This window comes from Thermobia domestica, chromosome 12 (assembly GCF_964235325.1).
Source record: "Thermobia domestica chromosome 12, izTheDome1.hap1.1, whole genome shotgun sequence".
NCBI classification, from domain to species: Eukaryota; Metazoa; Arthropoda; class Insecta; order Zygentoma; family Lepismatidae; genus Thermobia; species Thermobia domestica.
Window position 1 is genome coordinate 127473544 of NC_137465.1, and position 13156 is coordinate 127486699.

The 13156-nt window shown below is 36.4% G+C and overlaps 1 protein-coding gene across 8 annotated transcripts in view; it reads left to right on the top strand.

Moving 5' to 3' along the window:
- Positions 1 to 13156, top strand: part of gro (TLE family member transcriptional corepressor groucho) — a 408405-nt gene that overhangs the window by 217306 nt on the left and 177943 nt on the right. For all 8 annotated transcript variants that reach the window (XM_081734075.1, XM_081734080.1, XM_081734081.1 and 5 more), the window contains exon 4: positions 277 to 321. In XM_081734075.1, the coding sequence (XP_081590201.1) occupies positions 277 to 321 (45 nt within the window). The remainder of the gene's footprint in view (positions 1 to 276; positions 322 to 13156) is intronic.

Sequence of the window (13156 nt, forward strand, 5' to 3'; positions counted from 1 at the left end):
GGATCTAGACGCTTCATTGTTGTTGGGTAGAGCTTAGCTAAGGTCTCCTTATGAAAGTTTTTATTTCGTAATTTTATAATTAAAATATTATATTATTTTATAATTTATAAGAAAACTGTGGTGTAATGCCTGCATTACCTGTTTTCATTTTCTTAAATAGCTTGATTATAGTTTTTTTTTTTTTAATGTACAATAGCCAAAATATATTTTTAAAATATATGTTTGAATTCTGGATCTTTACATTATTATAGAATTTTTTTTTTTTTTTATTTTCAGTACTACGAAATGTCTTATGGCCTCAATGTTGAAATGCACAAACAGGTATGTCATTTTCCTTACATAACTTGTATGCAAACTGCGTGTTCCTTCCTTAGTAAATTCATGGTTATACTAAAAACACCCCTCACTTTTACGTACAGGGCCGGATTTGGCATTTTGGCGCCCCTAGGTCCATTAGTTTTTTCCGCCCCCTAGTCTGGTTATAGTTACTTTCCTAAAAAACCTTTATTAAAAAATTATATCAGGCCTATGTTAAGTTATGGCTATTTATTTTTATTTCTAGATATTTTATTTTTTTCTCTCGGCCGTGCGCCCCCTGGGAGCTTGCGCCCATAGGCCCGGGCCTATTGGGAAATTCGGCCCTGTTTACGTATTTTATTTTAGTGGAATTGCAGATGCTTTTAAGATAAGTTGTTTTTAATGCAAGAGTTTACTATCTTTTAGCATTGGTAGGTTGCAACCGTATCTTCTTGTAATGAAATTATAATACATCACTGGATGTGTCATCTGTACATGTTCTTTATTAAAAGCGTCATGAATATTTATTTTAATACATCATTTTTCACAATTTTCGCCTAAGTCAAATTTCTATTGCTATATTATATGCTTGAAAGCCTGGTGCCCAGTAGAAATACTGTTTAAAAACACATATACGTATAAGTAACAATTAAACGGAACTCTTTATATCTCATAATGGTCTGCTGTTGCTTAGATGGCATATTTCAACTCGTTGATGTGTGTTCAGCATCAGGTAGACTATTATTTCTCACATTTTTGTTTTACAATTCTCTATTCATTAGTTTAAGAGATTTTTCAATTGCCTTTATGATATTGAAGCAATGCTGTACCACAAAATAGTACCTTATAGTAATTACATATAATATAACAACTTCAGACTGACATTTACCATAGATAGAAAAGATAGAGTAGCTAAATCTCTCCATTTGAATTTTAACCCATTAACTACCATTAAAAAAAAAACTATTAATTTCTATTCATTTACATTCAAATAGTAAGAAAAACACCCATTTTCAAGTACAACAATACCTTTGAGAAATTTACAATTTTAGTCTGATCCTCAAATGGGAATCATGGCACACACCATCTATTTTTGATGCAATTGATTAAAGCATTCTATGTGTAGTCCCACATCACATTTGCAACACTGTTTTCATGTGTGTTTCTTACTACACATTTCTCTTATTTGCCCATTTCTGTGCGTTCGATGTTGTGTTTTCCGGTTGTCAATATGAACACAATTGACTGATTATTTAGCGAAAGATTTCCTCGCAACTTTTTCTGGATCAGATATTGGTGAAGATAGGGCAGAAAAATTTTGTTTGTTGATTAATGGGCGAATCTTCTGCTGGAATTCCTGAGAGCTCCGAATTGTTGCTGAGATGGAGAAGCCTCTTGATTTCGAAATACCTATTTCCATTTACGCATTTTCTCACGCATTGGATATACATGTCATTGTCTAGATACCAATATAAATGTTCTTGAGGAACAAAATGACAACCAGCGAAAAGAATAATTCCAATAAATTTCGTGATGTAGTCATTTGAAAGCTGAAAGTGATGGACGTTCTTATGTGCAGCACATGTCAATCTGATTAGACAATGAGACAAGTGTCATCAAACAGCATCTCAAAACACTTTACCTTGCCTAGAAATTCACTAACGAGATCATTCTTCCTTGTCTCAACTGCATCCGAATTTGGGTACCTTTTCGAGTAATTGGGTTGTTGTTTCTTCTACGAAATCAAACACAACTTTTTTCTTTTTTAGCAGATTCATCCTCTCTAGTTGTACTTGTCGATGGTACAGCCATGTTCACCATATCAGGTTTATCCCTTCCTATCGCACAGTGAATTTCAATATGTCAAGGAACACCTGTTGGTTCTTCGTCATCGATATTTCCATTGTTAGAAAGTTCATCCATCCGTTTTAAAGGAAGTTCCACAGTGTCCATAGAATCATTACCGTCATCTTCACTGTCAGAATTGCAGAAGTTCAGGGAATTCACAGTGACTTAATGTTCTTTCAAAGAAAGGAGCTCTCGTCGAGCCAGTTGCTGTACAATGCAATCATAAAATATTAGCTGGAATTCTAATCAGTACCGGTATCAGCTGTGATCCCCAAATGGCTTTATGTATTTGTGTACATTGTTCCCTTGAAAATTACACTCGCATGCAAAAAAAAAAAAAAAAAAAAAAAAAGTCATTATCGTAACCAACACTCACCAACAATCAAGGGAAACTCACCGACCAAAATTAGCCTCGATCCGCAACGTCTAATCTGTCTTCAAAACTCGCATTTCGCTTCTGTGATACGAAGTGAGTGGAGCGGGAAAATGAGTACATGTGCTCAACACAAAGCACGCATGTGATCACTTTAGATTCCCTGTCATAGGCGACATCCTGTGGGAGAAGTGAACATTTTAGATTTCTCCGAGAGATATAGAGACAGCTTTACTTGGTGGGTTAAATTTTGTGATCCCCAAATTGGGAGCACGGCAGCGAATGGGTTAAAGAGCTTCGCAGCATGTTAAGAGGCTATTGAACTTCCACCTGGTGGAAAATGAAGCGAGCAAAATAATGAAGACAACAGCGAAGCTGCTTGACGGAACGAGATACTCTTAATTCTTTTTATGCCTAGTTTCGCATACTGTAGTGAAGCTGGAAGGAAGTTACAGACTAGCGTTTTGCTGGTCATATGAACATTAATTTTATACATTATAATTACATTTACGCATATCGTATATGTGTGTGTGCATGTACCTTATTGTTTTACCTTTTTAATTTATCCGTTAACTCTTGATTTTTTTTTTCTGGAGAAATAAATTTAATACAATTTCTCACCTGTGTATGTTGGAATCTGAATACTGAGAATACCAGATTTTTTGAATATGACTGAAAGTGGTTTAACATTATTTCATGAATAAATCATGTACAATGATTATTTTATTATACTTACTCCTGTGTACCTAAATAAACCTTATTTCTTTGTAAAAGAAATACTCAGTTTTTGCTTTTTCGAATTTGATTTTGCCTTTCAGAATATGGTTCCACTTAGCGACAAATGCATATAATGTCTTGAAAACAATCATTAACCTCTTTGCCAAAACTACAGAATAATGAGCTGCTGGATTGTGTATGTTGTACTAACTGAATAAATGTTTACAGTAGTTTAAATGAACTCATTGAGATTAGAAGGAAGCTGATTTTAATGAATCCCAGATCAGTGTTGATGAATTTATTGATGTGGTGGAAGAAACGAAAAGCTTCTGAAAATAGTTTGTTGTAGTGTTCATCTTACGTTTATGAGGAGTCTGTAATACTTTCGAGCAGTCCGGGTCATTATGTTACGAAGGGTGATATTATTTACTATCTTGGGATTGACAGATTGTTCTCCATGTTGCGAAGGTACACCTTGTCTTTACTATCGACTCCAGACATATTTTGGTAGTTTTTATCGGTAGTGTTAGGTGTCTATTGTAGAAATTGCCAGAGCACCTGTCTGATTGAGTAGTTAAAGGTATCTTGTCTCGGGTAAGTGTATTTTAGTCTACTAGATGATATCTGCCTCGTGACAAAAATTGTCTCATCTCTTTGGAACCCTAACATTAAAGTTGAAGTTGAGAGAGTAAACTACACGGCCAATTCGAATCGGCGACGTAGAAAATTAACCAAGGGAAAACCTGTCGCACGGAAGGTGTTATTATTAATAAAACTAATATTATTGTGCGTTTTTATCAATATTTGCAATTATTTGGAAAATCCAGTACACATCAGCTTGGTGTGCAATTATTTGGAAAATCCAGTACAGATCAGCTTGGTGTGCCCTTTCAAGGAGGGACACGATACTTAGTGGTAGAGCACTCACGTCTGGTGCCTGGGGTCCCTGGTTCGAACCCTGGCCAAGTAAATTTGTGGTGGACATAATCATGTCCGTGGGTTTTCTCGGAGTACTTTCGTTTCCTCCCATATTCTCATTCCACCGATTCTTCCATCCTCATTTGCCTTAACCATTAGTCTCCCTTAGCCTAAAGGCCATAAACGTAGGACGTTAAACTGAAAGATTTCTTTCTTTTTTTTTTTTAATCGTTTTGGTTTGTCCTTTCGTGGTCGGTAGGCTAAGGTGCGTGCTTTCTGCGCTAATGTCCCGTATTCTGTTCACGATGGGTTGCTCAAATCTCTTTTTAAATTGTAGGTTCCGTTTCTTGTAGTCCTAGTGCTGAAATCAGACGGTAAACTCCAGTTAATAATACTAACAGTCTTGCTGTAGTAATACGTAATAGATGCCAGACCGTTTACAGTTATTCAATATTGGTGAACAGAAATTTACATAATATATTTACATAGTACCTTTACATAATTACATAATATATACGTAAATTAGGGATAATAAGATTAAGATGGGGAAATATTCATGTTGGGAAATCTGGAGAGCTGTCTGAGCAGACTAAACATATTAAGTGAATAACAATTCTCCCTGAATTGCATTGACCCGGGTTAGATCCAATGACTACTTTTGTTTCTGTTGCGATAAAGTTTTGCGTTTCTTAAGCTTGCCGTAAGCTTATATATAATACACATTTTCTTGCAAAACTTTAGTCTTTGTTTTATAAACTCGACGATAGTAAAGAAGATTCTCGCTTAAGTTTGTGTACACTGGAAAATGCATGGAATTCTTTGCGAGTTGCTGTACTATCGACTCACCGAATGTGCTTTTGCACAGAAAGATCTTGTAGTAGCAGAGAAGAGGCAGACATTCTGCCATCTGGCGTTGTACTATGAAAGCACAACGGATCAATGGTTGGTGGCAGTGCTTAGGTGTGTCTGGTGTCAAACAGAGGCTGACACAGGTAGACCAGAGGGGGAAGAAACATCACAGCGGGGATTGGGGCGGAGGACGGTCATGTTTATCGTCGGCAACAGCTCTTTGTCTCTCGTTATTTCGTTGGGAGGGCGCTCCGCTGACGAGGGATGAGGGTGATTTCAACTGGATTAAGATTCATCTGTTCCCTCTATGTTTCTGGTTATTTATATGTAAACCAAGGAAATAGTATTCCTTCTTGTGTCCTATACGTGGGACGCCCCAAGTTAAAACTAACATATAAAGGGTGTATAGTCATATACATTTTAAATGGGCTTGCATTTTCGCTAACACATTTTTATGTAGGACTGCATAATATAAAGACGTAATTTCTTTGCGTTCTCTTTTCTTCATTTCAAATAAATGTGGGTAATTATATATGCATGTTTTGCTTTTATTGCTTTTGAGTTTTTGTGCCTCGCATAGTGCCCCTAATGCTAAATAAAACTGAAAAGTGTATGATTATGAAAAAATAATAGGGAAAACACACTACATAATATGCTAGACATGACCTGACCGAATTCGAACCCAGGTAGGCAGTTTGTTCGTGTGTTTAGCGTTCCTTCTCAACACCGAAGCTGTGGGACGTAAACCTACCATTAAGGTAGAATCCAAACTACCGTTGTCTGTTCAGTGCTTCCACTAGTAATCCAACTCTGGACCGTACGCATCAAAGGCGCACGCACTACCCATTAGTTCATCAAAGAGGGTGCGACAGATAAATTTAGTCAAGTGCCTTAGATTTGTCGGCTGGACTATTTCGAGATCTTGTTTCAGTGGTAGTACTTATTTCTCAAATGAATGCTTTCTTCAGTTCCCGTTAGTACAGTCGCAAATGTTATAGCTTCTTAATGAAGTAGTCGTTTTGAATACTGGTTGGTATAACAGTCAAACCTCGATATCTGAGAAATCTGTTCTGGAAACCTTATCCTTCAACATTGCTAGGCCTATAAGTGAGACATCGACTTTTTTCTCAACGTGCTGAGTAACAAATACAAGTGACATACCTCTATAAAGGTTATATTCCACCGGAGCAGTCATGCCACTGCCGTGCCACTCCAAGACAACTATCCCTATCTGAATGATAAAAATAGTAATTAGTTAAAACTTGAGGATAATAACGATAGTATTATGAAATTCTATCTTCTTCAAGTTGTATTTAACTCAGCGCGAAAGCAACTATTCCTCTAGCTTAATAAGTATAGAAGTTACATCGAACAGAATATCGCAGAAGACCTGTGTTATACTCCACTTGTAAGCAGTCGGCCTTCCTACATCGGCTAGAGCAGATTGGGATTGCTCTGGAAACTATTCCATGGGCCATGCCTTAAATTACCTACCGCTCAGCACGAATACGGTTTCTGTTGAAAACTCGGGGAAAATGTCTCGTTTCTCCCTTTTTCCTATACTGAAACTGGTTTTACCCAGATTTGTCTTCCTTGTGTGTGTTTATGTATCTATGTATGTATATGTACAACAGAGATGTGTGATAGACCGATGACTACCGTCTGGTGTTGTATGACTGGGCCGACAACATGACTGTAGCACAACAGGGGCATGCATGACCCATAGGTCAACTTCAGCCCTAAGTGGGATAAAGTTCGCGGTTCCTTGCGATCCTGTTATCCAGATTTGTTTGCAACCTTTTCAGCTATTGCGAAGTGATTTGCAAAGAAACATTATATGGAATATATCGGCATCTTCTGTGAACAGTACAATATCGGCGTAGTGTCATTCGTTCATGATTTTTTTTTTCGGTGACACTGTTGTCATTTGTCATTTTGTCATTTGAGTCATTTTGTGGGTATCGGACTCATTTCCATGTCCTTTAATCCTGGAATGACTACTTATAAAGGTGAAGAAATTAATTTATTAATAAGGAATCTTGATTAAATTATTTATACGTGAGCATTAAAGGCATGCAAGGAGCGTGGTATTAGCAGTGTCCGTATCTCTTCGTGCCAAGAACGAAGTCTTAGCTGCGGATATAGAAGCTTAGTTTTTATTAGATTTAGCTGCGTGAATAATTCTCCAAGCTCTAACATATTATCACCTCCTCCCTGTAGTCATTGAACACTGATTCAATGTTGCTCTGAAACTGATAGTTGGCGTTAAGAAGTGACAGTATTTAGTACATTTGGTTATTTGCAGAGAGCAGTGGAGGATCATGTTAAATTCAGTACAGAAATCATTTATAGACAAAGTCCTTATAAGTGTGACGCATTCCATAAATATCTGTGTTCTATCATTATTGTAGTTTTCATGAAGTAAGATGTTTATATGAAATGCTATTGATGAAAGATTGTTGTAAAACGTGAGCAAAATTCATGGTTTTAAAGAGTCGCCAACATAAATTAGAGGTGTTGTATTGGCCACCTAGGAAAAGAAATGCACATTTCTGAAAAATTGTCACTCTCTCTTATCCAGTACTTGTATCTTTTTTTTTTTTTTTTAATTCCGTGTTAACACAGACTTTTTTGTTTCTCTAGCACAAGAAGTGTGTATAGGAGATACCAAGTAATATCCATTAAAGACTCTGTAACATTAATGCAATAATACATTTAGCTAGATTTTTATCTATCTATCTAATATATAGTCCGAATTTAGGGGGCAAAGGTGTACGTGCACCACCACCCCCTTCGTTGTAAATTTACACTACCTAAAGAGAGAAGTTAGCAGTGAGTTTTGCAAAATCAACAGTTTGTCAATTTTCTGAAGGTTGAAGGACAAGGATTCATCAAGAGCAGACACTTAGCATTTCCAGGGCAATTCCTCATTCACACCACAGATGCCTAAAGGCATTTAAAATACTCAAATTTAATTCAAATGTACTGGCAGTTACTTGGTGCACCCCCTCAGAAAATCCTGGATCCGGCCATATATATATATATATATATATATAAGGATATTAGTGGCAGCTTTAGTGGGAAGGCCGGTTAGGCACGGGCATACCCAAAAATTTTGAAAAATATATAAAAGCTAAAAAATACAATAAAGAGTGAATATATTTTCCACTATTTATATTAGTTGTAGATAATTTAACAAATAGCATCAACCACTACTCTAAAAGTAATTTTCTGCTGTCACTAATCAATCAAATGTGTATATGTATCCATAAGAGAGAGAGAGAGAGAGAGAGAGAGAGAGAGAGCTTACCCAAAATTAAAATCCTAAAGCCGCCCTGTTAGTGGCGGGAAGTATATAACAAAATTAATAGTGAAGGATTTTTTTTTTTCGATTAACATCGAATAAATTACCTGAGAACACGCGAAAGCATAAATCTGCACGTTCCACGTAAATGTGAACATTTTGCATTATCTTGCCGTGGACGAGGTAATGACAATGTAGTCTTGAGAAGGAAGCTTCGAACGAAAAAGAGACGAACAAAGTAGTGAATATAGATAGATTGTTAGGGAATGTGTAATACCATAATCTGAAAGAAAAGGATGGAAAGATGAGAATTCAAGTAAGCTAAGTTGGGCGGGAGAGGAGTATGCTCAGAGTGAATCCTGTATGAAAGTCCTTTGGGTAGAGAAATGAGATTAGATAATTTAAGGATGATTTTGCAGTGATAACAATCCGCAGAACATGGCATGTGACCCAACATTTGGTCTTTCAGAATTAACAGGATCGTTTCCCTGGCGATGAACTTCAGAGCTTCTTAAGTCATGAAGGAGTTAATAATTATTGCTGAAGTTAAAAACACACTATATATTCTTTAAGCTATGACAATGCAAATTCTCATCGTTCTTTAACCTTTTCGGATCCGAAAACCAAACATTTTACGCAACATTCACTGTATTTTTTTCTGTTGTTGATGCGAAAATGTGTGTATTAAGTAAATTATGTACTGCTATTCTTATTGTAATGTTATAAAGTAATCTTTCTCGTAAAATATATTTGTATTCCCAATATTTAGTACATTTGATGTAATTCATGTCGTCATTTTGCATCTGGGTTAAAATGTTTGCTGTAAAGCTGCAGCGCCTTATACGAAGAATCACAAATTCTTGTGGAGCCATTGATCAGTTGGCTATTTTGTGAACATTAAAGAAAAAGAAAATAAAGATTCGTATCAAGTTCGGGGTAATAGGAAGTTTATTTTTTTCTTTCTTTCATAGGCGTAACTAAATGGGAGCCAGACCGCGTACAAAGTATTAGTCTCTAGAATACCGTTGGATTTGTTGACTGGTTCTAATTCTTCGAAGTAAGCTAGCAAAATATTTTAGTTACGCCAGTATTGACCTTCCTGCTGGTCTTAGTGGCTAGTGCGCCTTTGGTTCATGAGGTCCAGGATTTGATTCCCAGTGGGAGAGCATTGAATGCATTCCGATAGTTCGGATTCCACCTTAAAATGTACGTCCATGCTCCATATAGCCTCGGTACTGGAAAGGGACGCTAAACTTGAAAACTGTTGTTGTTTTCTGAAAGTGATGCATGTAGCCTGTATGCCGTTTAAAGAACATCCCTTCAATATTTGATAAAAATTGTTGTTCTGCAATAATTACTTAAACGGTGTAACTTTCCGTAAACCTTTTATATTTCTCATAAATCCCTGTGGTCCTAAGATGTCCAGTACTGTTTGTTGTTAAGAATCTAGTTAACTGTTTGTTGTAATAATCACCTAACACACTTTCACATCAACAGTGAGAAATGTGTCCATAAAGAATTTTGACGATTTTGATTAATAGTAGTATATCTTCTTGTGTTGTTCTGAGTTATCCCGAATATCCATCATTCACGGGATTTTGTACTTCCACTCGGGTGAAAGTGATTTTGTAAATGTTTTATTCAAATTACGAATCAACATCTAATAAAGCATTCAATAATACATTCTCACACTCCATAGAAAGAGATGGAATGACATCCTTTTAAAAATATAACTTAGTTGAATTCCCGTAGGCTTAGAGCAAAGTGCCGATGCAATGACTTGTGGTTTCGTTTGAGGTATAGTGTTGGAAGAGAGAGGAGGAATGACCTTACAGTAAAGTTCTGGAAAAAGTTAGGTCTTGGAGCTTCAGAACTTCAGGGTTATAAAAAGAAACTTAGAAGTTTTAAGTTTGCGATCTTCCTTTCTTCTGCATTTGCTGCAGGGATGCAGATAAGTTTCGTCCATGAAGCAATGTTGCTAACTCGAAACGATAAGTCATATTTGTATAAATATTAAGGTATATAACATGTTGTAGGACATCCTAACAAAATATTGGTTTATTTATCTAAAGTTTCATTACGTCTCAAGAAGGGCTTTGGCCGTCCTGATGGCTCACGTCTACTGGATGGTATGTCGTCAGTGTATCAGGTATCAATGCTGATATTTTTATGAATTCTAGGTTGTACTGCTGATATTCTTATAAATTCTAGGTTGTAGTTTTGAATCTCGTTATTCAAGTAAAATTCCTACTCTTGTCACAGTTTACACATTGAAAATTCTCTTCCTCCGAAAAACTGGTGTGCAAATCTAATGCAGTAGTGAAAATATGCATGCATTGATAAGATTTTGATTTGGATTGAGTTTAACGTCCCTTTCAACACTGAGGCTATTTGAGATGTGATCCTACAGTTTAACATGGGATCCGGACCACTTTAACTCCCATTGAAAATCGAATTCAGGTCTTCCGCCAAAGGTGAATGTGCTAACATTGTAGCCACGAGGAAACTGCGATGATAATATGGTCTATGAAGATGTGATGGAAGGGATTATGAAGTTCGTGACCCAGAGTGACCCAATCTGATCTGAATAGACCTGGTGACCCGGAAATAATGAGACATTGTCATACGCATGGAGGGTGTGCATGAGGCTGCTAATGTATTTCCAACAAGCAGGACTCTATCCTCTCTTGCTATTAAATCTATCATTTTAGTTCTCTCTTGTGCATGTGCCATAGTCAAAGCACTACACTGAAAGATAAAGGCAGAAAATACCAATCGAGTTGATAGGTTATAGATAGAACCTGAGAGGGACTACAGGATATGGGCAAAATAACTGACACTGGGGAAGCAATATGGAATGAAAATCAATGTCCAAAAAACTCGGAAGCCATAAGAATATCCCGTGGAAACGTGCCTTTATTGCTCAGGGTAGAACAAAGAAAACTTGAAGAGGTAGATCATTTTAAATACCTGGGGATATATTTCTACGACAGACCCTTACTGCTGTAAAATGAATGGTATTTTGGGTTAATAGGTGTAATAATTTCTATCTTATATATTATTGTCTTTCATAATCTTGTTACTTGCATTAATAGGGGATAACTAGAACTTTTATATAAAAACAAATTAATAAATCACCGAAGAGGCTCACTAAACCCCGAAACAAACACTAACAAAGTAAAAACATATTTTAAAAAATGTTAAAATGTAGATTTTTCTAAATTAATTATATAGAAAATCAAAATTATAATCTACTTTTATGTGTATGATTTAAGGTTGAGAGATTACATAAATAAAAATAAGAACTCTTTTGTATTTAAAACTAGCAGCGTTCACCCCGCTTCGCTGCGGTCACCCCGGAACGCAATAAACTTTGTTACTTAGATAATTTTTACTTTTTCGCTTTCAAGTGATATGATAAAAACCATAGAAGATTGCAGTAAATGTTAACATTATATCGCCTGTCATTTATGTTAACCCGCCCCGCTTCGCTGCGGTCACCCCGGAACGCAATAAACTTTGTTACTTAGATAATTTTTACTTTTTCGCTTTCAAATTGCAGTAAATGTTAACATTATAGCGCCTGTCATTTATGTTAACCCGCCGAGTGACACGGTCATGCGGGTTGCATATAAATACGTTTATTTTTATACCTATGATGAACTAACAAAGGATTTGTACGTTATGGACACTTGAATGGTCAATTATCTCAAGACACTGGTAATTAAAAATTAAAGTGATATGATAAAAACCATCTAGGGTCCAAATCCTAATAACCCCCCAAAAATGAAAGAAATTGGTTCAGCCGTATTAGCGTGATGAGCTAACAAAGGATTTGTGCGTTCTCTTTTATATAATAGATTGTATTTTCTGAGATGACTTTCAAGTTCAGACTGTTCTCTGTATTAGAATGTTAATCTTTCTACGTCCTCTGTTTGAACGAAGTACTAGACTCTCAAGTTGGGGGCCTTAGTGACCCCCTCCCTTAATTATCACAGTCATGTAATTGATGTATCGTTTGAAAACTTACGGAACACACAATCCAACGAGGTAACATTTATGCCATTTCCTCCCTATTCGTAGTAGTAGCCCTAAAATATGAAAAAAAAAAATATTTTGGGGACCTGGCAACCCTTGCAATCACCCTACGCTGACAAAATGATGCTAATGTGAGGCAACGCACTTTTGACAATAATATAAAAAATTGTAGCCATTGCTGCAATACAAAGCACGATAAAAATTCAGAACGAAATTCGTATAAAAATTCCTTTATAAGTTGGATGGAGCGCGAGCTAAATTCGTTATACACGATTCCTATACACACTTTTTTTTTCAACGGTATTGTGTTTTGGAGATGATCTTTTGATAAATAAATACACATTTAAAGCCAATCTTGAAAGTAGGCATGCACTGATAAACAGGATTGAAGAAACTAATTATGATCACATCAAGGTTAAAATTTTAAGCTGTTTTGAAGTTTTTTTGGGGGAGGGGAGGGGGGCTGGTGAAAATTCCAACAAACCTGTTTGAAACCGCGTAGAAAATTGCTCATTACACACACTTTTGTCATCATTATACACAGCTTCCAAATAAACAACTATTGCATCATCATAAGATGAAAAGCGACATCCAAGCAGCTGGCCTTTCACTTTGAGGAACACAAAGAAATTGCACAAAGCATCAGGCGATTAAGGTCTGATGGCAGCAGACTTTAACTCCTTCGCATTTCAGAGAATATTGTTCTTGGAGCACTGTGAGCACTCGCAATGTCATGATGCGACAGAAGATGACCAGGTTTTCATGAGTATTGGGTCTTCCATTTTTTTGAACACATCGGCAAGGCAAACTGT